General features: G+C 52.9%; 1 protein-coding gene across 8 annotated transcripts in view; it reads left to right on the forward strand.

Moving 5' to 3' along the window:
- LIPE (lipase E, hormone sensitive type) overlaps window positions 1–27,287 on the forward strand; it is a 414,723-nt gene that overhangs the window by 160,352 nt on the left and 227,084 nt on the right. The window contains exon 1 of one of the 8 annotated variants that reach the window (XM_085615562.1): window positions 10,778–11,209. The exons of 4 other annotated variants lie outside the window; for them this stretch is intronic. In XM_085615562.1, the coding sequence (XP_085471688.1) occupies window positions 10,900–11,209 (310 nt within the window). In that variant the 5' untranslated portion in view covers window positions 10,778–10,899. Of the gene's footprint in view, window positions 1–10,777; window positions 11,210–27,287 lie in introns of those variants that run through there. 3 more of the 8 variants (XM_085615563.1, XM_085615564.1, XM_085615565.1) reach the window with 3 other exon arrangements.

The following is a 27,287-nucleotide window of genomic DNA, read 5'->3' on the forward strand; positions in this document are numbered from 1 at the left end:
ACTGAGGCTGCCTGCAGCAGCCCCTCCCGGACCTCACACAGACTGTGGACTGAGGCTGCCTGCAGCAGCGCCTCCCGCACCTTGCGCAGACTGTGGACTGAGGCTGCCTGCAGCGGCCCCTCCCGGACCTCACGCAGACTGTGGACTGAGGCTGCCTGCAGCAGCGCCTCCCGCACCTCGCGCAGACTGTGGACTGAGGCTGCCTGCAGCAGCGCCTCCCGCACCTCGCGCAGATTGTGGACTGAGGCTGCCTGCAGCAGCCCCTCCCGCACCTCGCGCAGACTGTGGACTGAGGCTGCCTGCAGCGGCCCCTCCCGCACCTCGCGCAGACTGTGGACTGAGGCTGCCTGCAGCGGCGCCTCCCGCAGCTCGCGCAGACTGTGGACTGAGGCTGCCTGCAGCGGTGCCTCCCGCACCTCGCGCAGACTGTGGACTGAGGCTGCCTGCAGCGGCCCCTCCCGGACCTCGCGCAGACTGTGGACTGAGGCTGCCTGCAGCAGCCCCTCCCGCACCTCGCACAGACTGTGGACTGAGGCTGCCTGCAGCAGCCCCTCCCGCACCTCGCACAGACTGTGGACTGAAGCTGCCTGCAGCAGCCCCTCCCGCACCTCGCACAGACTGTGGACTGAGGCTGCCTGCAGCAGTCCCTCCCGCACCTCGCACAGACTGTGGACTGAGGCTGCCTGCAGCAGCGCCTCCCGCACCTCGCACAGACTGTGGACTGAGGCTGCCTGCAGCAGCGCCTCCCGCACCTCGCGCAGACTGTGGACTGAGGCTGCCTGCAGCAGCACCTCCCGCACCTCGCGCAGACTGTGGACTGAGGCTGCCTGCAGCAGCGCCTCCCGCGCCTCGCGCAGACTGTGGACTGAGGCTGCCTGCAGCAGCGCCTCCCGCACCTCGCGCAGACTGTGGACTGAGGCTGCCTGCAGCAGCACCTCGCGCAGACTGTAGACTGAGGCTGCCTGCAGCGGCCCCTCCCAGCCCTCGCGCAGACTGTGGACTGAGGCTGCCTGCAGCGGCCCCTCCCGCACCTCGCACAGACTGTGGACTGAGGCTGCCTGCAGCAGCGCCTCCCGCACCTCGCACAGACTGTGGACTGAGGCTGCCTGCAGCAGCGCCTCCCGCACCTCGCGCAGACTGTGGACTGAGGCTGCCTGCAGCAGCCCCTCCCGCACCTCGCACAGACTGTGGACTGAGGCTGCCTGCAGCGGCCCCTCCCGGACCTCGCACAGACTGTGGACTGAGGCTGCCTGCAGCGGCCCCTCCCGGACCTCGCACAGACTGTGGACTGAGGCTGCCTGCAGCAGCGCCTCCCGCACCTCGCGCAGACTGTGGACTGAGGCTGCCTGCAGCAGCGCCTCCCGCACCTCGCGCAGACTGTGGACTGAGGCTGCCTGCAGCAGCGCCTCCCGCACCTCGCGCAGACTGTGGACTGAGGCTGCCTGCAGCAGCGCCTCCCGCACCTCGCGCAGACTGTGGACTGAGGCTGCCTGCAGCGGCCCCTCCCAGACCTCGCACAGACTGTGGACTGAGGCTGCCTGCAGCAGCGCCTCCCGCACCTCGCGCAGACTGTGGACTGAGGCTGCCTGCAGCAGCGCCTCCCGCACCTCGCGCAGACTGTGGACTGAGGCTGCCTGCAGCAGCGCCTCCCGCACCTCGCGCAGACTGTGGACTGAGACTGCCTGCAGCAGCCCCTCCCGCACCTCGCAGACTGTGGACTGAGGCTGCCTGTAGCAGCCCCTCCTGCACCTCGCACAGACTGTGGACTGAGGCTGCCTGCAGCGGCCCCTCCCGCACCTCGCACAGAGTGTGGACTGAGGCTGCCTGCAGCAGCGCCTCCCGCACCTCGCGCAGACTGTGGACTGAGGCTGCCTGCAGCGGCCCCTCCCGCACCTCGCACAGACTGTGGACTGAGGCTGCCTGCAGCAGCGCCTCTCGCGCAGATTGTTGACTGGCCCATTGTTAAATTGCTAAAAACACGGCTTTTTGATGAGATCCGGTGCTAAGATGGGGTTTTTCTCTCTCTACTCACCAGCGCCAAGACGCTTCGGCATTCGTTGCGCTTTATAAATGGTTATCCTATCCTATCCTATCCTATCCTATTGTCATTCTGAGACTGCTGCTGATTATCACATAAGAGTGACAGCATGTGGGGTGCCTTCCCCTGCATCAGACTAGGGCAAGGCATTCTGCTTTTGTCTTGGCGCCATGCTGGAGAAAATAAACATCAAATAACTGTCGGAGGCAGAGCATCCATTTGTGCAAAACCTCCATCTATAGGTCATGTACCACATTGTCAAGGTGGACATGTGTGAAGGGTAGAAGTGATAACCACTTTTAAAATAGTATTCAGTTCAGTTTCTAATGTCCCTGAAATATTATCCCTTAATAAATTTAAGGTGCAAGGCAAAAGAATTCTGAGTAAAAATGAATAAAATAGGCTATTCAGCAAAGTGCTTCTTAATGTCATGGGACTGGAACAGCGTTTTCACTGTACATTTAAAAGTAACATTTAAACATACAAATAAAAAAATACTATTTAATGTGTATTGTCACATTTGCACAAATCTCGATTGCAGAAAGGACCTGATGTTGCTTTGCAAAGCTGCACGCATACCGAACAAGCGTTGGCATAGCTAATAGGTCTCGCTTTTGGGATCTTATAACTATTTAGTTATGCAGCACAATATCCTTGGTGCAACAACATTAACTGTTGCATGGTTAAACACTTATAAGGCCCCAAAGGCGAGACCTATTGGCTATGCCAATGCTTGTCTTTTTTTTAAAAAAAAGGACAAGCAGTGCTATCAGGCTCCGTCTGCTACTGAGAGGTAGAGCGAGAGAGCGGTGTGTAGAGAGAGAGAGAGAGGTGTGTAGAGAGAGAGAGGTGTGTGGAGAGAGGTGGGTGGAGAGAGAGGGGTAGAGAGAGAGGTGTAGAGAGAGGGGTAGAAAGAGAGGTGTAGAGAGGTAGAGGGGTAGAGAGAGTTAGAGAGGTAGAGAGAGAGGTAGGGAGAGAGGAAGAGAGGTAGAGAGGTAGAGAGAGAGAGAGAGAGAGAGAGGTAGAGAGAGAGGTAGAGAGAGAGGCAGAGAGAGGTAGAGAGCGGTAGAGAGGTAGAGAGAGAGAAGTAGAGAGAGGTAGAGAGAGAGAGAGTTAGAGAGAGGTAGAGCGGGAGAGGTAGAGAGGGAGAGAGTGGGAGAGAGGTAGAGAGAGAGGTAGAGAGAGGAAGAGAGGTAGAGAGGTAGAGAGAGAGAGAGAGAGAGAGAGAGAGAGGTAGAGAGAGAGGCAGAGAGAGGTAGAGAGCGGTAGAGAGGTAGAGAGAGAGAAGTAGAGAGAGGTAGAGAGAGAGAGAGTTAGAGAGAGGTAGAGCGGGAGAGGTAGAGAGGGAGAGAGTGGGAGAGAGGTAGAGAGAGAGGCAGAGAGAGGTAGAGAGCGGTAGAGAGAGAGAAGTAGAGAGAGGTAGAGAGAGAGTTAGAGAGAGGTAGAGCGGGAGAGGTAGAGAGGGAGAGAGTGGGAGAGAGGTATGTGTATCTCAGGACAAAGATTCTTGAGGTTGCGTTTTAGCTAGTCAAATGTTGTGGGTAGTTCTGAATGTTCATTGTATGCCTTTTATGTAAATATATTGATCCATTCTGATTCTGTTGTGAGTATCAAAAATATATTGGAGTATAATGGAATCAAATGTTTAATAAGGTTATCAAGATTGTCACAATTGCAATCACCTTGCCCGACCCAGATTATTTTTTTCGGGTAACCTTTGGTGATTGAATGACTCAGCATCTGGCACACTGGCACTACTGTGAAAGGAGGCTCATGGGAGGCAGATGATGGTGCCTGGAGCCCCTGGTGCTGTGCTGCCTGCTGCACCCCAATGCCCTGCACCCCACGCGTATTCCAATCACCAATCAGGAAGCAGTCATGATACTGCAGGCAGAGGAGCTCACCTGCTGGAGCCCGAGAGAAGGAGAAGACCTTCGGGCCGCATATTGTAAACGTTTACATTTAACATGTTTGATGTCTCTGGGGCAGATATACGAAGACATGTTTTACCCAAGTGAAACTTAGATGAACAAATGCCATCATTCGCAAAACATGCACTTAGGCTCTAGCATGGTTTAACTTACACTTTATGAGTGTTAGTGTCCTCTTAGGGGTCAGTTAATCTCCTCTTAGGGGTCAGTTAAGCTCCTCTTAGGGGTGAGTTGTCATTATTTCAGGAAAGGGAAACCCCAGAGATTGGTGAACATCTACAAACGCACAAGCTTCTATTATTTAAAAAATCTTTTGCAGTTTGTTTCACATCTCGAAACTTTTTCCAGATTTACCTCTGCCAAGGAGAAAAGGAAATGCATTTTCAAGATGGGAAAGGAAAACCTCAAAAATTAATAAGCGGAACCTAGGAAAATATTTTCCTTTTCTTGAAACAAAAAACAACGCTATTCTGTGCAAAGACGGTGATGCATAACATTTAGAAATTCAGAAAAACAACCTTGCATCATTTTCGATTGTGTAAATGTGTAGGTAAGTTAGAATGTCTGGCAACCTGATTCTCAGAAGAAGTAAACAAGTGGGAGGGGTGGGGGAAGTGCATGCACACGCGCGCTAAGCAGCAGTTGTTTGCTCTTTTTCAAAGCGCGCCGCTGCGCACTCCCGCAAGCTATATGCCGCCACAAGCATGAGCATGTGCTTGGAAAAAGAGCTGTACGACGGCTAAAGGTCTCCTATGCAGCGCATGCGCGCAGAGACCCCTCTCCAATACCAGCTGCATTGCTCAGGCTGGAGTGAGCAGGCACAGACTCCCAGTCTGTCCTGGAGCGCACATCATCGGTGCTCAGGCCAATCCTGAAGCTGGTCTCATGTGAGAGCAGCTTCAAGATTGGCCGCAGGACAGGCTGGGAGCCTGTGCCTGCCTGCAGCGGTGGAGAGGAGCGGAGGAACATGATGCAATGCTGGAGGGATGCAGGTAAGTTTTATATATTTTTTTTTAGCCTTCGTTGTCCCCTGTTCCCCCGCCTCTTTTGTAAAAAAAAAATCTATCTTTTGCCCAATACAAGCCGCTCATGTATATAAGTGAAGATGGTCTTTTCAGCAAGCTCCTTCGTCAGCGGACAGTTCCTTGAAGCCATCTAAGCGGTTCACAGCTGATGGCAAAATATTCCTTTCTTCCCTTTAAAAAATGAATATTTTTTATTGCCATTGGGTTCCACACTTCCTCTGATGTCATCAGAGTAAAATGTCATGTGACATCACTGCATGTAATGACGTGAGAGGGGTCAAAGTTCGTGAAATGTCATTTCCGCTGCCCCTGGCACTTTGATGAACTGACATCACTGGAAATACATGTTGTCGACCTATCTTTGTGGGACGATCGCTAAACCATGTCTTCTCAAAGTAGAAATCAAGCAAAACAAAACGTAAATGGCATGTTGAACTTTTTCTGCCTGTCCTTGCAGTTTTCCGCAGTTCCTCTACTTTTGTTACTCTTCGACCATTACCTACACAGCAGATCATGGTGCAAAAGGAAAATAACGCTGAGGTACCATTAGACAGAACAACACACCTCGCAGATCCACTGTGGGGCAGTAACCTCCTTCAGAGGTGATGTTTTCTGTCTTATTTATTGTGAAAGAGGAATGTAATGCGTCAACGCATCTGAACCAGGTTGGGAGGCTTCCTCTCTCGTTCTTCTCCTTCTTCGGTCAGAAAGGGCGGCTTGAGGCTGGGTTGCGGATTTATCAAAGACGGTAAAATAACTTATGTGAGCTTATTGTCTCATCTGCACAAATGAAAATGTGTGGCGTCAACATGAGCCTTTTGGACTCTGCACTGCGCTTCAAACCCCCAGAAGAGGGACGGAGAAGACAGAGGAAAGGGATGTGTGAAATGAAGGTGGCTGGAAATCTGAAAAAAGGGACATGGGAGGAAGGAAATGTAAAGATGAAGACAGCAGCTGGGGCCTGGCGTCTGGGTGAGGCTTTCAGAAATCGAGAGCCTGCTGTGCAGCAATAGGAAGGGACTTTATTCATTAAAATGCTGCCATGGATGAGTTATATAGAGCGTGCCTGGCTATAGGAAACCTTTACATATTTCCAGGGAATCGGGTGGTGTTTATTTAGTGCCACCGCTGTGGGTGGACTGCAAACCACCCTCCTGCAAAGAATGCCCAGCAGAACAGCGCACATGATATAAGGCAGGTCTGTAAGAGGAGATCCGGGGGCGGGTGTCATGCCCGATTTTCAGAATTAACTACAAAAACAATTCCACATGAAATGCATCTCAATGGAACGCAAGAGCGTGTGGTAGCATTTTCTGAACCCCACTCACTAAAAGTCTCGCCAGAGCAGCGCATGCGCTGGCTCAGGCGAGACCTAAAAACTGTAAAGTGCACGAGTGTCTCAAGCTAATATAAACTTATTTTGACTTGTACTTATTTTGGTTGTCTATTTACTTATATACTATTGTGCCACCTCTTCTGATATGTCTGTAAAACGTATGTTTTGTCCCAAATTTTTGTCCTGAATTTTGATCTTCTGTCCTGAATTTTGACCCTTAGTCCTGAATTTTTACACTGACCCTCCTGAATTTGCAACCATGCCAGTGGATCTCCCTAGGTCTGTCCCTAGTTTCTAGATGCTAGAAGTCGGCCTCCGGAGGCGCTTACACCTTCTCAAGTGGAAGTGGTGAGCACAGATAGAGTTACTCATACCTGGCTGCTTCCACTGCATTTGCGGTCTGCCTCTGCTTTGTCTCTGGCTGCTAGAGGTCCGCCTTGGGTGCTGCACACCTCTGCTCGTCCTCCAGGTGGATGTGAATACAGGAAGAGTTCCTCCCACCTGTGCCCTCCCACGGGATTCAGGGTCTGCCTCTAGCTCCTATCTGGCTCCTAGAAGTCCGCCTCAGGCTGCAGTAGGTGCTGCACACAGCTCCCTCCCACATGGCTCCTCCAAGGGGCTCCAGGTCGGCACTTAGCTCCTCTCTGGCTGCTGGAAGCCCGCTCGGGCTGCAGGAGGCGCTGCACACAGCGCCTCCCACCTGGCTCCTCCCATGGGCCTCCAGGTCCGCCTCTAGCTCCCTCTCCCCTGGCTCCTATTTTATTTATTTAATGCATTTTTAAATAGCGCAGACTTTACCCAAAGGTGTCAGAGCGCTTCACAATAGAACCAAGTATGTTACATGAGGAGAGTGTTGCAAAATTTACATGTTACAGAAACAAATGAGAAACAAGAAGAGGTTAAATAAAGCAATAGATGTCAGTCACTCAAAAACACACAAAGCAAAAACACACTAGGATGAAGATTGTCCAGGCATAGATTACAGATTTACAATAAAGAAAGAACTTCCATGTGGGACTTGCAGAGGGGTGTATTAGTTCTAGTAGTGTCTTTGGAAGAGAAGAGATTTGAGGTCCGTTTTGAAGGTCCGACTAGAGGTGGTGGTACGGAGTAATGGAGGAAGCGAGTTCCAGATTCTCACCGCATTGCCAGAGAAGGATTGAGCAATCGATCTTTCCCTCTTGAAGGTGGGGGGGCTCAAGCAGTAACTTTTCCGCATTACGAGACTTTATAGAGCCTCCAGAAATTTTCAGTTTATTTGCCAGGTATTGAGGGGAGGAAGTGTGCAAGGCTTTGTGGGTGATACAGGCAGTCTTGTAGATTGCTCTTGCCTCAATGGTAAGCCATCGAAGAGAGGACAAAATGGGTGTGATGTGGTCACTTCGTTTTTTCCCAGATATAAAGCGAGCCGCTGAATGGAGAACGGATTTAAGAGGGGAAAGGTGGGATTTGGGGAGGCCAGCAAGAAGAGAATTGCAATAGTCCAATCTAGAGAGAACCAGAGATTGGACCAGGGTTTCTAGGTCTTGTTCCGGAAAGAAACGTCCAATACCCTAGAGAAGGTGCAGTTGGTAACGTGCATTCTTTGCAATGGAGTTGATATGGGAGAGTAGATTGAGTCTTTTGTCAAGTATGACACCAAGGGATTTTGCACTGTCAACAATGATAGGTTTATTGTTGAGTAACATCAGCTGATCCATCCAAGATTGAACAAGAGGAGGAGAGAGAGGGGTAGAGGGGAGGAGGAATTCAGTTTTGGAGGGATTCAGAATGAGTTGACGAGCTGATATCCAGATATGAATATACTTGAGAGTAGAGTTGAGGGTTGAGATATCGTGTGCGGAGGGCACCTTAAGGTAGATTTGAGTGTCATCGGCAAAGAGATGGTAGAGGATCCCAGATTTACTTAGGAGATTTCCCAGTGGTTCCAAATAGAGATTAAACAAAGTGGGTGCAAGGATAGAACCTTGAGGGATGCCTTGACCTACCGCCGATGAAGACAAAAGATTAGAAGTCCGCTTCGAGCTCCAGGAGGCGCTGCACGCCTCTGCTCCTCCCCCAGGCGGAGGTGAATACAGGAAGAGCTCTTCCCACCTGGGCCTTCCCACAGGACACCAGGTCCACCCCTAGCCCCTCCCTGGCTGCTAGAAGTCTGCCCCTAGCTCCAGGAGGCGCTGCACACATCTGCTCCTCCTCCAGGTGGAGGTGAATACAGGAAGAGCTCCTCCCACCTGGTCCCTCCCCTGGGCTCCAGGTCTGCCTCTAGCTCCTCTCTGGCTGCTAGAAGTCCGCGTCGGGCTGCAGGAGGCGCTGCACACCTCTGCTCAAGGAAGAGCTCCTCCCACCTGGCCCCTCGCACGGGGACAGGGTCCGCTGCTAGCTCCTAGAAGTGTGCCTCGAGCTCCAGGAGGCGCTGCACACCTTTGCTCCTCCTCCTGGTTGAGGTGAATACAGGAAGAGCTCCTCCCCCGGCTCCTCCTACGGGGCTCCAGGGCTGCTAGAAGTCTGACCCTAGCTCAGTGGTTCCCAAGCTTTTTCGACCCATGGCTCCCTTGACCCATTGGCCATTGCCTGTGGCTCCCCACTGTTACTTTTTTTTGGCGGGTGAGGGGGATGTAAGCCCGGCCTTGGGAGCACTTGCATTCTTCTCCCTGAAAATAATTGGGATGAAGCTGATGAAGGTATTATAATGATATACGCAGGGTGTTTCATATTACTATGGCGGCGCCTCTAATAAAATGTTCCTAGTTACACTTCTTGGCCCATGCCTTTTTTGAGTACCGTCTCAAACTTTTTAATTCCACTTACAGTGCTAGATAGCACCAATATGCACGTAGGCCCAATTGCCAAAGTGTTTCTGTGCTTGAAGAATATTTGCATGCACTTCAATTTCTACCCATGTCATACGTGCCAACACACCTGTCTCAGCAGGGTGAATCACAATTTTTTACACCACATACAGCTTCATTTTTGCTGCCTCCTCCCTAAAATTGCCTCCAAGTCAATGCAAGTAAAATTAATTCCTCTGATTTTTTTTTTTTAAACATCCCTCTTTCTTGCTTCCGAATGTTCACATTATGCCGCATATGGTGTTTTACTTCCCTGGGCTCAAGGAGAAAGCAGGCCTGTCTGGAAATGTGTGTGCACTGAAAGAAATGTGTACTGGAAGTACCTATGATTCAAGTACAAATGTCAATACTTAATAATACTTGATATGTTTAATAGACAGGAAAACTGAACTTTCCTGATAACTTGCATTGGTGTAAAATGCATTTGGAAAAAAACGAAACTATTAATGAGTCTAACAAAATAAATCTGGCATCTTCCGCTTACTTTTGGAGTGTTGGAACGTGGGGATCCAGTGAAATATGTAGGTCATCTCCCTCAACATGCCATCAGTTAAGCACTACGTTTACAGCTATAATCATGTCACTTACAAATAATCAACATCATGCTATAAGTCTAATTAGTTTAACTGAAGCCAACAGACCCTTCTACATTAAATGTATTAAAGTGCTTGGTGCACGGCTCCCCTGGCTAGGTTTGACAGCTCGTCAGGGAGCCACGGCGCACAGTTTGGGAACCACTGCCCCTAGGTCCAGGAGGCTCTGCACACCCCTGCCCCTGCTCCAGGTGGAGGTGAATACAGGAAGAGCTCCTCCCACCTGGGCCCTTCCACGGGGTTCAGGGTCTGCCTCTAGCTCCTCTCTGGCACCCTGAAGTCCGCCTAAGGTTGCAGGAGGCGCTGCACACCCCTGCCCCTGCTCCAGGTGGAGGTGAATACAGGAAGAGCTCCTCCCACCTGGCCCTCCCACGGGGTTCAGGGTCTGCCTCTAGCTCCTCTCTGGCTCCCAGAAGTCCGTCTAAGGTTGCAGGAGGCGCTGCATACCTCAGCTCCTCCCCCAGGTGGAGGTGAAGACAGGAAGAGCTCCTCCCCCACCACCCGGCTCCTCCTACGGGGCTCCAGGTCTGCCCATAGCTCCTCCCTGGCTATTAGAAGTCTGCCCCTAGCTCCAGGAGGCGCTGCACATCTCCGCCCCTCCTCCAGGTGGAGGTGAATACAGGAAGAGTTCCTCTCACCTAGGCCCTCCCACGGGGTTCAAGGTCTGCCTCTAGCTCCTCTCTGGCTCCCAGAAGTCCGCCTAAGGCTGCAGGAGGCGCTGCACATCTCCGCCCCTCCTCCAGGTGGAGGTGAATACAGGAAGAGCTCCTCCCACCTGGGCCCTTCCACGGGGTTCAGGGTCTGCCTCTAGCTCCTCTCTGGCACCCTGAAGTCCGCCTAAGGCTGCAGGAGGCGCTGCACACCCCTGCCCCTCCTCCAGGTGGAGGTGAATACAGGAAGAGCTCCTCCCACCTGGGCCCTCCCACGGGATTCAGGGTGTGCCTCTAGCTCCTCTCTGGCTCCCAGAAGTCCGCCTAAGGCTGCAGGAGGCGCTGCACATCTCTGCCCCTCCTCCAGGTGGAGGTGAATACAGGAAGAGCTCCTCCCACCTGGCCCCTCCCACGGGATTCGGGTCTGCCTCTAGCTCCTCTGAAGAGGTTGTACGCCTCTCTCTGCTCCAGGAGGAGATGTGTACGTACATCTGCCCCGCCCCTGGGGGTCGGGCTTACCCCTGGCTCCTCCCTGCAGGCTCAAGGTCTGCCACAGACTGTGTACATCAGACCTGTGCACGCCCCCTCGACGGGTGGGGTGACGGAGGACACTTCCCACCAGGCCTCGGATCACTCCCCGCTGTTGGCACGGGAGGGTCTGGCACCTCTCCTACCAGCTGTGTTTATAACCCGGCTGCTTGCCGGCTGGGCTCTTACTTTTCTCCAGTGACAGTGAAGCGGCTCGTCCGAGAAGAGGCAGTGACCCTCGACGCACTGCTGGGCACCGGTCAGTACTATGGGCATGTGGTGTGGACCCTGTGTGTGGCACCCGACACCTTCTATATGTGAGCCGGAGGCAGTGTGTGTGTGTGTCTGTGCGCGTGCGTGCGTGCACTGGACATCTTCTGTATGTGGGCAGCGGACGCTGGACGCTGTGAGTATGTGGACAGTGTAATTTATGTGTATGTAATCATTGTTAATACCGGGTACCAATGGATGAGGGCACTGTTAGCAGGGGATCCTGTGTACACCTGCGCATGTTGGCATTGAGCACTGCTTTTATGTGGACACCGAGCTTCGGGAGTCCCTGTGTTAGTACACAGAACTTGTGGGCAGTGTATGAGAGTACTGGTGTATGTGGACACTGGCCACTACCTGTATGTACAGGCGCTGGGCCTCATGGGTATCTGGATCCTGTGTTAATACGGGGTACGTGTGTATCTGGATCCTGTGTTAGTACAGGGTACGTGTATATCTGGATCCTGTGTTAGTACAGGGTACTTGTGTATCTGGATCCTGTGTTAATACGGGGTACGTGTGTATCTGGTGCCTGCGTTAGTAGGGGGAACATGTGTATCTGGGTCCTGCGTTAGTACAGGGTACGTGTGTATCTGGATCCTGTGTTAATACGGGGTACTTGTGTATCTGGATCCTGTGTTAGTACAGGATACGTGTGTATCTGGATCCTGTGTTAGTACAGGATACGTGTGTATCTAGATCATGTGTTAGTACAGGGTACTTGTGTATGTGGATCCTGTGTTAGTACGGGGTACGTGTGTATCTAGATCCTGTGTTAGTACAGGGTACTTGTGTATCTGGATCCTGTCTTAGTACAGGGTACGTGTGTATCTGGATCCTGTGTTAGCACAGGGTACTTGTGTATCTGGATCCTGTGTTAGTACAGGGTACGTGTGTATCTGGATCCTGTGTTAGCACAGGGTACTTGTGTATCTGGATCCTGTGTTAGTACGGGGTATGTGTGTACCTGGATCCTGTGTTAGTACAGGGTACGTGTGTATCTGGATCCTGTGTCAGTACAGGACCTCCATGTATGTGGACAGTGTGTGTCAGGACTAGACCCCCGATGTATGTGGACACTGGCCACTACCTGTATGTGCAGGCGCTGGGCATCATGTGTATCTGGATCCTGTGTTAATACAGGGTACTTGTGTATCTGGATCCTGTGTTAGTACAGGGTATGTGTGTATCTGGTGCCTGCATTAGTAGGGGGAACATGTGTATCTGGGTCCTGCATTAGTACAGGGTACGTGTGTATCTGGATCCTGTGTTAGCACGGGATAGGATACATGTGTATCTAGATCCTGTGTTAGTTCGGGATGCATGTGTATCTGGATCCTGTGTTAGTATGAGGTAAGTCTGTATGTGCCTTCTCTGTGTCTTCGATAGCTGTTTATGTGTGCACTAGACATTATGTGTGTATACGGGCACAGAGAAACTTGTATATGTGGGCATTGGGCAGCATGTTCATTTTGACAGTGTGTGTCTGTACTGGGCCTGCGGTGTATGTGGACAGTGTGTGTTAGTATTGGGCACCCTGTGTGTGAGGACACTGTCCGTACTGGACCCTGGTGTGTGGGGACACTGTGTGTCAGTACTGGACCCCCGGTGTATGTGGACACTGTGTGTCAGTACTGGACCCCTGGTGTATGTGGACACTGTGTGTCAGTACTGGTGTATGTGTATGTGGACACTGTGTGTCGGTACTGGACCCCTGGTGTGTGAGGACCCTGTCAGTACTGGACCCCTGGTGTGTGGGGACACTGTGTCAGTACTGGACACCTAGTGTATGTGGACACTGTGTGTCAGTACTGGACCCATGGTGTATGTGGACACTGTGTGTCAGTACTGGACCCATGGTGTATGTGGACACTGTGTGTCAGTGCTGGACCCCTGGTGTGTGTGGACACTGTGTGTCAGTACTGGTGTATGTGTATGTGGACACTGTGTGTCAGTACTGGACCCCTGGTGTGTGAGGACACTGTCAGTACTGAACCCCTGGTGTGTGGGGACACTGTGTGTCAGTACTGGACCGCCGGTGTATGTGGACACTGTGTGTCAGTACTGGACACCTGGTGTATGTGGAAACTGTGTATTCGTATTGGGCACCCTGTGTATGAGGACATTGTCAGTACTGGACCCCTGGTGTGTGGGGACACTGTGTGTCAGTACTGGACCCCTGGTGTGTGAGGACACTGTCAGTACTGAACCCCTGGTGTGTGGGGACACTGTGTGTCAGTACTGGACCCCCGGTGTATGTGGACACACTGTGTCAGTACTGGACCCCTGGTGTGTGGGGACACTGTGTGTCAGTATTGGACCCCCGGTGTATATGGACACTGTGTGTCCGTACTGGACCACTGGTTTTTGAGGACACTGTCAGTCAGTACTGGGCCCCTGGTGTGTGGGGACACTGTGTGTCAGTACTGGACCCCCGGTGTGTGGGGACACTGTGTGTCAGTACTGGACCCCCGGTGTATGTGGACACTGTCAGTACCGTACCCCCGGTGTATGTGGACACTGTGTGTCAGTACTGGACCCCCGGTGTGTGTGGACACTGTGTGTCAGTACTGGACCCCCGGTGTATGTGGACACACTGTGTCAGTACTGGAACCCTGGTGTGTGTGGACACTGTGTATCAGTACTGGGTGCCCGGTGTATGTGGATACTGTGTGTCAGTACTGGACCCCTGTGTATGTGGATACTGTGTGTCAGTACTTGACCCCCGGTGTATGTGTACACTGTGTGTCAGTACTGGCCCCCGGTGTTTGTGGACACTGTGTGTCAGTACTGGACCCCCGGTGTACGTGGACACTGTCAGTACTGGACCCCTGGTGTATGCAGACACTGTGTGTCAGTACTGGACCCCTGGTGTATGTGGGCACTGTGTGTCAGTACTGGACCCCCAGTGTATGTGGACATTGTGTGTCAGTACTGGACCCTTGGTGTAAGCGGACACTGTGTGTCAGTACTGGACCCCCGGTGTATGTGGACACACTGTGTCAGTACTGGAACCCTGGTGTGTGTGGACACTGTGTATCAGTACTGGGTGCCCGGTGTATGTGGACACTGTGTGTCAGTACTGGACCCCCGGTGTATGTTCACACTGTGTGTCAGTACTGGACCCCTGTGTATGTGGATACTGTGTGTCAGTACTTGACTCCTGGTGTATGTGGACACTGTGTGTCAGTACTGGCCCCCGCTGTATGTGGACACTGTGTGTCAGTACAGGACCCCTGGTGTATGTGGACACTGTGTGTCAGTACTGGACCCCTGGTGTATGGGGACACTGTGTGTCAGTGTTGGAATCGGGGGTCTCTGGTTGGCACAAGTAAATACTCGTGACAAGCAGGGACCCTCTACTCCAGTCAGGGCAAGGGACTTACTCCTTAAAATAACCCCCGCTCACCCTCTAGGTTGCGTGACGTGAGCAGACAAGGCTAATCTCAGAGCGTTATGGGTTCAGCATTTGTAAATACACACAGCAACTCAGTGACAACATCACATATAGACACCACATCAGGGTTGTATAAAAAGAAGTATTCTTTTTTATAAAAGGCTTAGTACAAGACCCAAATAACGTTTCTCAACAGGAGGCCACAATACTATCTTAGGAAGGATCGTTTCTGGTTAATGATATGCGTATCTTTGTGTATCGGGCGCTTCTTGCTGACTGTGCGGTTCGTTTTGGGGAAGATCGTGTCCCAAAAGAGTTAGTTAAACGTTGCGGACACGCGGGTCCGATGCGCACGTACTCAAGGCGACTCTCACAGTACCTTTATAGTTCGTAGGGATCGACGCGGATGATGCTGCAGGTGAAGGGCTCCAGGAGCGTGCGTTGGCTCTCCTCCGGTGCGGCCCGGCTTGGTTAGATACCGTGGGTCGGGGCGTCTGGGTGGGGCGGCAGGGCGGAGCGGACGGTCCGGTTTGTAGCAGCTTCACGGTGTGGCGCGGGATGTTCGTCTTGCCTTGGAGCGGGGATGCCAATTCGAACCCAGCGGCGCAGTACGGGGCAGTCGGTACGCTTCGGCATACGGGGCAGACTCCCTGCGGGGCCCTCCGGTCCTTAGCTGCCAGCGGCAGGGGCGGCGAGGCGAGCAGTGCAGCTCACTGGGGGAGGGTGCAGCGGAGTGAGGGCGGCCCGGCAGTGGACAGTGCGGGTACGGCTCGTGCAGATCGGAGCCACACGGTGCGGGGCGGCCACGGACACAGCTGAAGAACGAACAGGGTTTCGGGTCGCACTTCGATCGCGGCTCCAGCGGCGGGGCAAGTTTCAAGGCAATGTCCAGCGGCTCTTGAGGCAGGAGGAGTCCAATATTCCTGGGACTCCGTTCAGGGGGCAAGCTCACCCACAAGTCCTTGGAGATTTATGTTGAAGCACAAGTTCTACAAAGTCTTTTTCAATCTTTTCCTCTCCTTTCTCAGCAAGGCACCCACTGCAGGCCAGTCCCCCAGGTCAGGCACAGTACTCCTCCTTCAGCTTTCCCAGGTCCTTCTAGTCGGGCAGAGGTTATTCGTGGTTCAAGCAGGATCTGATTTCTTAGGAGCAGGGCTCCTATATTTATACTACATTTCTTTTGTTTTTTGTGGGCAGGGGGCCTTTGTGTAGTTCAGTCCGGTTTCTGAGCACTTTGTTGTGGTGACTCTGGGTTGTCTTTTCAGTGTGCAGGGCAGAGACATCAGACGCTCCACAGGAGGGGGAGCCAGCATTGTGGTGGCATAGCACAGCCCTATTCAGAGTCTAGATGTACTCCTCCCACACATCCTGGTGTAATCTTTCTATTCACCACCTGGCTGCCCAGACTGTCTCCTGGAATCCCCCAGCCCTGTCACTCACACAAACCAGGCAGCAGATACACATCAGAGCAGAGGCGGCTGAAATGGTTAAGCAAGCAAATACCAACTTTCTAAAAGTGGTATTTGCAATCACAGAACATTAAAATAAACTTTGCAACAAGATGTATTTTATTATTCTGAGTTCAGGCATATCAAACTCGAGTTTCTACCATGTTCCCAGAGTCTGCTAGGATTATAGAGTGTAATAATTCCAGCAGCCCATTCTGGCCTATGAGAACAGGTAGACTTACAATAGTGAAAAACGAAAATTGATGTAATTCACTATTAGGACATGCCACACACATCAGGGCTTGTCCTACCTTACACTTACAATGCACCCTGCCCTTGGGCCTACCATAGGGGTGACTAATATGAAGTTAAGGGAAGGTTTAGGGACTGGCAAGGCGGTGCCCTTGCCCAGTCAGCATGACAGTACCAGACTGCACGCAGGCTCTGCAATGGCAGACCGTAGACACATTTTACAAGACTGCGTCTGTGGGTGGCACAACCAGTGCTAAAGGCCCACTAGCAGTATTTGGATTTACAAGCCCTGGGCACTCCTGGTGCTCTTTACTGGGACCTGACAGTAAACTAAATGAGCCAATCATGGAATTCAATCAAGGGATACATTTTATCAAGGGAGCACTTGCACTGTGGCACTGATTGGCAGTGGCACAGTGCCCTGAGCGGCTAACACCAGCAAAACACATGAGGCAACAGCAACAAAAAGTGGAAGGGAGACCCACGCCAAGGTGCAGGTCTAACACGTGTCCCCTCCAGCTGAAATGTGGGGAGAACTACCCTACCCCAGGGAGTTCTCATCACTAAGGCGGAAAAATCTGGACAGACCGTCAGCATTGGCGTGATCTGTGCCAGGACGATGTTCCACTGTGAAGTCCATACCTTGTAGGGAAATGGACCACCTTAACAGCTTTGGATTCTCACCCCTCTTTTGCATCAACCATCTGAGGGGCCTGTGGTCTGTCTGAACCCGGAAGTGAGTCCCAAACAGGTAGGGCCTTAGCTTCTTCAGTGCCCAGACCACAGCAAATACTTCCGCTCAATTGCACTCCACCTTTGTTCCCGGGGAAGTAACCTCCTACTGATGAAGGCTACAGGTTGGTCAAAGCCCTCCTCAGTCACTTGTGAAAGTACCGCCCCTACACCATGCTCTGAAGCGTCTGTCTGTACAAGGAACTCTTTGGAGAAGTCGGGTGCCAGGAGCACGGGCGCCGTACACATGGCAGTCTTCAGGGTGTCAAATGCTTTCTGACAGGTGTCAGTCCAGATCACTTTCTTTGGCTGCTTCTTGGAAGTCAGCTCTGTCAAGGGCACAACAATGTTGCCATAACCCTTGACAAACCTCCTGTAGTACCCTGTGAGTCCTAAAAAGGCTCTCACCTCTGTCTGGGTTTTGGGGGTTCCCAAGCCAGGATAGTCTCAATCTTGGGCTGCAGGGGCACCACCTGGCCGCTCCCAACTTGGTGTCCCAAGTACACCACTGAACCCTGCCCCATCTGACGCTTGCCTTGATCGTGAGGCCTGCCTTGCGCAGTGCCATCCACACTTCCCAGAGGTGGCGCAGGGGTTCTTCCCATGTGATGCTGAACACTGCGATGTCATCCAGGTAGGCGGCGCTGAACTCATCCAGCCCAACCAACACCTGGTTGACCAACCTCTGAAAGGTGGCAGGGGCATTCTTCATCCCAAATGGCATAACCTGGAACTGGTAATGCCCATCGGGTGTGGAGAATGCTGACCTCTCTTTGGCCCCATCAGTCAAGGCGATCTGCCAGTACCCAGACGTCAAGTCAAACGTGCTGAGGTACCGGGCAGCCCCTAACTGTTCAATGAGCTCATCAGCTCTGGGGATGGGGTGCGCGTCAGTCTTGGTGACTGAATTGAGTCCTCTGTAGTCCACACAGAACCGGAGTTCGGGTGTGGCTCCCGGCGCTGCAGCCTTCGGGACCAAAACCACTGGGCTGGCCCAGGGACTGCTGGAGGATTCAACCACCCCGAGAGCCAGCATCTTTGAGACCTCCTCTTTGATGCAGACCCTGACCCTGTCAGTCACTCTGTAAGCCTTGTGCCTCACAGGTAAGCTGTCTCCTGTGTCTACATCATGGACGCACCAATTTGTGACACTAGGAATCGGGGAGAACAGGTCAGAAAACTGTCCCAGCAGCTGGCGACAGTCAGTCTGTTGCTCAGGGGTCAGGGTGGGTGAGAGGTTAACTCCATCCACTGACCCATCTCGCTCTGTGGCTACCAGGAGGTCAGGAAGAGGCTCAGTCTCCTCCTCCATTCCATCATCTGTTGCCAAGAGCATGCCCACTTCAGACCTCTCTAAGTGGGCTTCAGGCGGTTGACGTGCAGGACCCTCAAGGGGTTCCTGGGCGACTGCAAGTCCACCAAGTAGGTGACAGGACTCTTGCGCTCCACCACCTCAAAGGGGCCGGTCCACTTATTCTGGAGCGCACAAGGCTCCACTGGGGCCAAGACCCACACCTTTTGTCCAGGCTGAATCTCTACCAGAGTGGCATTCTGGTCGTACCACCGCTTCATCTCCTCCTGGCTGGCTTCCAGATTTGCCTCAGCAAGTTTCCTGAAACGCCTAGTCTGATTCCTGAAGGCCACCATGTAGCTATATACATAGTGGGAAGGTTTCCTGGGAGATTTCTCCCAGCCTTCTTTGACCAGACTTAGAGGTCCTCTTACTGGGTGGCCATACAGGAGCTCAAAGGGGCTGAACTCTAGAGACTTCTGTGGCACCTCACGGCAAGCAAAGAGAAGGCATGGCAAGAGGACGTCCCACTTACGCCTCATGGGTTCTTCCAGACCCATAATCATGCCCTTGATGGTACGGTTGAATCTCTCAACCAACCCATTTACTTGGGGGTGGTAAGGTGTGGTGAATTTGTAGGTTACACCACACTCTTGCCAAAGGGATTTCATATACTTGGATATGAAATTGGTACCCCGGTCAGACACCACCTCTAGAGGGAATCCCACTCTGGAGAAAATTCCCATCAGTGCACGTCCCACCACGGGTGCCGTCACTGTCCTCAGAGGGATAGCTTCCGGGTACCTGGTGGCATGGTCCACCAGGACCAGGATGAACCTGTTGCCCATGGCTGTCCTGGGGTCCAGTGGCCCCACGATGTCAATCTCCACTCGCTGGAATGGGGTACTGACCACAGGGAATAGCTGGAGAGGAGCCTTCTGCTTCCTCCCACTCTTTCCACTTGCCTGGCAAGTCTGGCAGGTCCTACAGTGAGCATCTGAGTTCCTGTGCATTTGAGGCCAATAAAAGTGGATGACAAGCCTTTCATAGGTCTTGTCCTGCCCCAAATGCCCTGCCAATGGCACATCGTGAGCCAGCCTCAGTAGGAAGGCTCTGAAGCGCTGGGGTACCACCAGCGCACGGGCTGACCCAGGCTCAGCAACTTTAGGCTCTGGATACAGGAGGTCCTTCTCCCAATAAATGAAATGTGTTCTGGACTGATCACCGTTGGCCTGGTCTGCAGCCTGCTGCCGCAGACCTATGAGAGAAGGACATTCTTTCTGCGCCCTGCAGAATTCCTCCCTGGATGGGCCTCCTTCTTGCTGCCAATGGGTCAGCTCAGGCAGGTCCCCCAGTTCAGCTGTTTGTTCCCCGGTAGGCTCCAGGGCATCCCCCTCAGTGTCTGCTTCCTCCTGGGCCGTGGGAACTTCAGGGACCGGTTTCCCGCGCCTCCTGTTCCTTCTCTCTACGGCCGGTTCCTGGGCCTCTCTCTCAGGCTCCAGGACCTCTTGAGCACCCCTACTGGCTGCCATTGACCGGGTGGTCACGCACGCCCAGTCAGGCAGACCCACCATCCGCAGGTGAGTGCGTTTCTCCACCTTCTTCCAATGTGAGCTCTCCAAGTCATTCCCCAACAAACAGTCTACAGGCATGTCGGTTCTCACAGCTACCTGAAGAGTACCAGAGACCCCCTCCCACTCAAAGGGAACCTGAGCCATGGGACTGGGTCTCAGTGTTGTCGGCGTTCACGACTCGGCAGAATGCATGTGGGACCACCTGCTCTTGAGACACCAGGTGATGCTTGACAGCGGTCACACTGGCTCCTGTATCTCTAAGAGCCCCCACCTTTTTGCCATTGATGGTCCCCCACTGCCCATATTTCATATCATAGTCTCTTAATGAGACAAGGGACATCTCTGCGGGACCTTCTCTCCCTTGGACAACCCATTCCTCACCCAGGGCTACACTAGCCATCTGCCGGGGGGCTGCACTCGGGGGTGTAGGTTTACCAAACTGGCGACACTTTGGATCATTGCCAAAATGACCCAACTCACCACACTTGTAACACTTGAGGGGCCCTCTTTGAACAGGGGTACCTGTTGGGGCCCCGGGTGGTATCTGGGGAGGGGAGGCTGAGAACCCTTCCCTTGGTTCCCTTGGGTATTACTTTGGGGGCCTCTTCTGAAACTCCCTCTGGTTACCCTTGTCCCCCCCCACTCCTCTGCTGGGAACCCTGCCCACCCTTCGCGTAGTCTTCCACTTGACCCTTGTGGACCCTGGTGCTGACCCAGCGGTCCGCCTCCTCAGCAAGCTTCCTAGGGTTAGTCAGCTTGCTATCTACCAGGTGCTGGTGTAGCTCAGGAAAACAATTACTAGACAAGTGCTCCCATGCAATTAAATCAAAGAGACCTTGAAAATCATTCACTTTGCTACCCTTCACCCAACCATCCACTGCTCTGCAGAAAAAAGTTACATACTCCACATAGGTACTATTAGGAATCTTTGCACAACCCCTGAACCTCTGTCTATACAATTCAGGAGTTAACCCATACCTGGCCATCAAAGCATCCTTCATGTGAGGGTAAGAGTTATGAACATCAGAAGGCAAATCTAGCAGTGTGTCCCGCCCCTCGCTAAGGAACCGCCCCCACAACCCTGCTCCCCAATCTCTCTCAGGGACCCGGTGGGAAGACATGGCTACCTCATAGGCTTTAAACCACTGCCCTATGTCATCATTTAAAAAAAACTCTTTTACCACCTCTTTAGGTATGTACACCCTTGACTCTACCTGCACTGGCGTTGCACTGCCACCAGAGGGAGGATTGTCCAAACTTTTAGCTTTCAGCTCCAACTCCCTCAATTTCATCTCATGCTCCATTTGGCTTTTTCTCTCTTCCATAGCCAGCCTTTTGCTTTCCATTGCCAGCTGTCCATTAAGTTTTGCTATCTCCATTTCATGTGCCCGGGTTTCCTTCCTGTCTGCCAACTCCTCTGGCGACAGGACTCTGCTAAAATCATGGAGGCTTTCTGCTAATTCAATTTCCACCGCATTCTCAGGTGCCCTTGACTCCATCCAGGCCCTCAGCACCTTTTGGTAGTGGGACTTGTATTTGCATCCAGACTGTGAAACTCTAAACTTGAGACAGAAGCCCTTCAGTTGAGCTACGGTGTAGCTCTCCAGCCTCTCTTCTTCCCATTCTATTCATTCAATGTCAGGGATGATAGATGCTGCCTTTCCTCCATTGAGTGAACCAGGCATGACTTTTCTTTAACAAAATGGAGATTTCTCAACAAAACAAAAATCACAAGTATGTGGCTGCGTTACTGGTTTGAACTCACTACGTAGTGCTCACCAATTACTGTGTATAGATCACAAATGCAAATTCGAAAATCCTCACCGCTGCCTCCAATGTTGGAATCGGGGGTCTCTGGTTGGCACAGGTAAATACTCGTGACAAGCAGGGACCCACTACTCCAGTCAGGGCAAGGGACTTACTCCTTAAAATAACCCCTGCTCACCCTCTAGGTTGCGTGGCGCGAGCAGACAAGGCTAATCTCAGAGCGTTATGGGTTAAGCATTTGTAAATACACACAGCAACTCAGTGACAATATCACACATGGACACCACACCAGGGTTGTATAAAAATAAGTATTCTTTTATATAAAAAGTCTTAGTACAAGACCCAAATAACGTTTCTTAACAGGAGGCCACAATACTATCTTAGTAAGGAGCGTTTCTGGTTAATGATATGCGTATCTTTGTGTATCGTGCGCTTCACGCTGCATGTGCGGTTTGTTTTGGGGAGATTGTATCCCAAAAGAGTTAGTTAAACGTTGCGGACACGCGGGTCCGATGCGCACATATTCAAGGCGACTCTCACAGTACCTTTGTAGTTCATAGGGATCGACGCGGATGATGCTGCAGGTGAAGGGCTCCAGGAGCGTGCGTTGGTTTCCTCCGGTGTGGCCCGGCTTGATTAGATACCCCAGTTCGGGACATCTGAGCGGGGCGGCAGGGCGGAGCGGACGGTCCGGTTTGTAGCGGCTTCACGGTGCAGCGCGGGATGCGCGTCTTGCCTTGGAGCGGGGATACCAATACGAACCCAGCGGCGCAGTACGGGGCAGTCGGTACACTTTGGCGTACGGGGCAGACTCCCTGCGGGGCGCTCCGGTCCTTAGCTGGCAGGGGCGGCGAGGCGAGCAGTGCAGCTCACGGGGGAGGGTGCAGCGGAGTGAGGGCGGCCCGGCAGTGGACAGTGCGGGTACGGCTCGTGCAGAGCGGAGCCACACGGTGTGGGGCGGCCACGGACACGGCTGCAGAACGAACAGGGTTTCGGGTCACACTGCGATCGCGGCTCCAGCGGCGGGGCAAGTTTCAAGGCAATGTCCAGCGGCTCTTGAGGCAGGAGGAGTCCAATATTCCTGGGACTCCGTTCAGGGGGCAAGCTCACCCACAAGCCCTTGGAGATTTAGGTTGAAGCACAAGTTCTACAAAGTCTTTTTCAGTCTTTTCCTCTCCTTTCTCAGCAAGGCACCCACTGCAGGCCAGTCCCCCAGGTCAGGGACAGTACTCCTCCTTCAGCTTTCCAAGGTCCTTCTAGTCGGGCAGAGGTTCTTCGTGGTTCAAGCAGGATCTGATTTCTTAGGAGCAGGGCTCCTATATTTATACTACATTTCTTTTGTTCTTTGCGGCCAGGGGGCCTTTGTGTAGTTCAGTCCGGTTTCTGAGCACTTTGTTGTGGTGACTCTGGGTTGTCTTTTCAGTGTGCAGGGCAGAGACATCAGACGCTCCACAGGAGGGGGAGCCAGCATTGTGGTGGCATAGCACAGCCCTATTCAGAGTCTAGATGTACTCCTCCCACACATCCTGGTGTAATCTTTCTATTCACCACCTGGCTGCCCAGACTGTCTCCTGGAATCCCCCAGCCCTGTCACTCACACAAACCAGACAGCAGATACACATCAGAGCAGAGGCGGCTGAAATGGTTAAGCAAGCAAATACCAACTTTCTAAAAGTGGTATTTGCAATCACAGAACATTAAAATAAACTTTGCAACAAGATGTATTTTATTATTCTGAGTTCAGGCATATCAAACTCGAGTTTCTACCATGTTCCCTGAGTCTGCTAGGATTATAGAGTGTAATAATTCCAGCAGTCCATTCTGGCCTATGAGAACAGGTAGACTTACAATAGTGAAAAACGAAAATGGCTGTAATTCACTATTAGGACATGCCACACACATCAGGGCTTGTCCTACCTTACACTTACAATGCACCCTGCCCTTGGGCCTACCATAGGGGTGACTAATATGAATTTAAGAGAAGGTTTAGGGACTGGCAAGGGGGTGCCCTTGCCCAGTCAGCATGACAGTACCAGACTGCACGCAGGCTCTTCAATGGCAGACCTTAGACACATTTTACAAGGCTGCGTCTGTGGGTGGCACAACCGGTGCTGCAGGCCCACTAGCAGTATTTGGATTACAAGCCCTGGGCACTCCTGGTGCTCTTTACTGGGACCTGACAGTAAACCAAATAAGCCAATCATGGAATTCAATCAATGGATACATTTTATCAAGGGAGCACTTGCACTGTGGCACTGAGTGGCAGAGGCACAGTGCCCTGAGCAGCTAACACCAGAAAAACACATGAGGCAACAGCAACAAAAAGTGGAAGGGAGACCCACGCCAAGGTGCCAGGTCTAACAGTCAGTACTGGACCCCTGGTGTATGTGGACACTGTGTGTCAGTACTGGACCCCCGGTGTATGTGGACACTGTGTCAGTACTGGACCCCCGGTGTATGTGGGCACTGTGTCAGTACTGGACCCCTGGTGTATGTGGACATTGTGTCAATACTGGGCCCCCGGTGTATGTGGACACTGTGTGTCAGTACTGGACCCCTTGTGTAAGCAGACACTGCGTGTCAGTACTGGACCCCTGGTATATGTGGGCACTGTGTGTCAGTACTGGGCCCCCGGTGTATATGGACACTGTGTGTAAGTACAGGACCCCCGGTGTATGTGTACACTGTGTCAGTACTGGACCCCCCGTGTATGTGGACATTGTGAAAGTATTAGACCCCTGGTGTATGTGGACACTGCGTGTCAGTACAACACCCCTGGTGTATGTGGACACTGCCTGTGTCAGTACTGGACCCCTGGTGTATGCGGACACTGCGTGGGTCAGTACTGGCCCCTGGTGTATGTGGACACTGTCAGTACTGGACCCCCGGTGTATGTGGACATTGTGTCAGTACTGGGCCCCCGGTGTATGTGGACACTGTGTGTCAGTACTGGACCCCCAGTGTATGTGGACATTGTGTGTCAGTACTGGACCCCTGGTGTAAGCGGACACTGCGTGTCAGTACTGGACCCCTGGTGTATGTGGGCACTATGTGTCAGTACTGGGCCCCCGGTGTATGTGGACACAGTGTGTAAGTACAGGACCCCCGGTGTATGTGTACACTGTGTCGGTACTGGACCCCCCGTGTATGTGAACATTGTGTGTCAGTACAACACCCCTGGTGTATGCAGACACTGTGTGTCAGTACTGGGCCCCCGATGTATGCAGACACTGCGTGTGTCAGTACTGGGCCCCTGGTGTATGCGGACACTACGTGTGTCAGTACTGGACCCCTGGTGTATGTGGACACTGTGTGTCAGTAAAGGACACCTGGTGTATGTGGACACTGTGTGTCAGTACTGGATCCCCGGTGTATGTGGACACTGTGTGTCCGTACTGGACCCCTGGTGTATGCGGACACTGTGTGTCAGTACAGGAACCCTGGTGTGTGTGTGGACACTGCATGTCAGTACTGGACCCCTGGTGTATGCGGACACTGCATGTCAGTACTGGACCCCTGGTGTATGTGGGCACTGTGTGTCAGTACTGGGCCCCCGGTGTATGTGGACACTGTGTCCGTACTGGACCCCTGGTGTATGTGGACACTGTGTCAGTACTGGACCCCTGGTGTATGTGGACACTGTGTCAGTACTGGACCCCTGGTGTATGCGGACACTGCATGTCAGTACTGGACCCCTGGTGTATGTGGGCACTGTGTGTCAGTACTGGGCCCCCGGTGTATGTGGACACTGTGTTTAAGTACAGGACCCCCGGTGTATGTGGACACTGTGTGTCAGTACTGGGCCCCCGGTGTATGCGGACACTGTGTGTCAGTACAGGACCCCTGGTGTGTATGGACACTGTGTCATTACTGGGCCCCCTGTGTATGTGGACACTGTGTGTCAGTACAGGTTCTCCGTGTATGTGGACAGTGTGTCAGGACTAGACCCCCGGTGTATGTGGACACTGTGTGTAAGTACAGGACCCCCGGTGTATGTGGACACTGTGTGTCAGTACTGGGCCCCCGGTGTATGCGGACACTGTGTGTAAGTACTGGACCCCCGGTGTATGTGGACACTGTGTGTCAGTACTGGGCCCCCGGTGTATGCGGACACTGTGTGTCAGTACAGGACCCCTGGTGTGTATGGACACTGTGTCATTACTGGGCCCCCTGTGTATGTGGACACTGTGTGTCAGTACAGGATCTCCGTGTATGTGGACAGTGTGTGTCAGGACTAGACCCCCGGTGTATGTGGACACTGTGTGTCAGTACTGGACCCCCGGTGGATACGGACACTGCGTGTGTCAGTACTGGACTCCTGGTGTATGCGGACTGTGTGTCCGTACTGGGTCCCCGGTGTATGTGGACAGTGTGTCAGTACTGGACCCCCGGTTTATGCGGACACTGTGTCAGTACTGGACCCCCGGTGTATGTGGACACTGTGTGTCAGTACAGCACCCCTGGTGTATGTGGACACTGTGTGTCAGTACTGGACCCCCAGTGTATGCGGACACTGCGTGTGTCAGTACTGGGCCCCTGGTGTATTCAGACACCACATGTGTCAGTACTGGACCCCCGGTGTGTGTGGACACTGTGTCATTACTGGACCCCCGGTGTATGTGGACACTGTGTGTCAGTACTGGACCCCTGGTGTATGTGGACACTGTGTGTTTCAGTACAGGACCCCTGGTGTATGTGGACTGTGTGTGTGTCAGTACAGGACCCCTGGTGTATGTGGACACTGTGTGTCAGTACTTGACCCCCGTGTATGCGGACACTGAATGTCAGTACTGGACCCCTGGTGTATGTGGGCACGGTGTGTCAGTACTGGGCCCCCGGTGTATGTGGACACTGTGTGTAAGTACAGGACCCCCGGTGTATGTGGACACTGTCAGATCTGAGCCCCCGGTGTATATTGACACTGTGTCAGTTCTGGGCCCCGGTTTATGTGGACACTGTGTGTCAGTACAGGGCCTCTGGTGTATGTGGACACTGTGCATGTGTCAGTACAGGATCCCTGGTGTATGTGGACACTGTGTGTGTCAGTACTGGACCCCCGTGTATGTGGACATTGTATCAGGACTGGACCCCCGGTGTTTGTGGACACTCTGTGTGTCAGTACTGGGTCCCTGGTGTATGTGGAAACTGTGTATCAGTACTGGAACCCCAGTGTATGCGGACACTGTGTCTGTCAGCACTGGAGCCCCGATGTATGTGGACACTCTGTGCCAGTACTGGGCCCCTGGTGTATGTGGACACTGTGTCTGTCAGTACAGGACCCCTGGTGTATGTGGACACTGTGTGTCAGTACTGGGCCCCCGGTGTATGCGGACACTGTGTGTCAGTACAGGACCCCTGGAGTGTATGGACACTGTGTCATTCCTGGGCCCCCAGTGTATGTGGACACTGTGTGTCATTACTGGAACCCTGGTGTATGTGGACACTGTCAGTACAGGACCTCCGTGTATGTGGACAGTGTGTGTCAGGACTAGACCCCCGGTGTATGTGGACACTGTGTGTCAGTACAGGACACCTGGTGTATGTGGACACTGTGTGTCAGTACCGGACCCCTGGTGTGTATGGACACCTTGTCAGTACAGGACCCC

The sequence above is a fragment of the Triturus cristatus genome, chromosome 7 (genome assembly GCF_964204655.1).
Source record: "Triturus cristatus chromosome 7, aTriCri1.1, whole genome shotgun sequence".
Classification (NCBI taxonomy): Eukaryota; Metazoa; Chordata; class Amphibia; order Caudata; family Salamandridae; genus Triturus; species Triturus cristatus.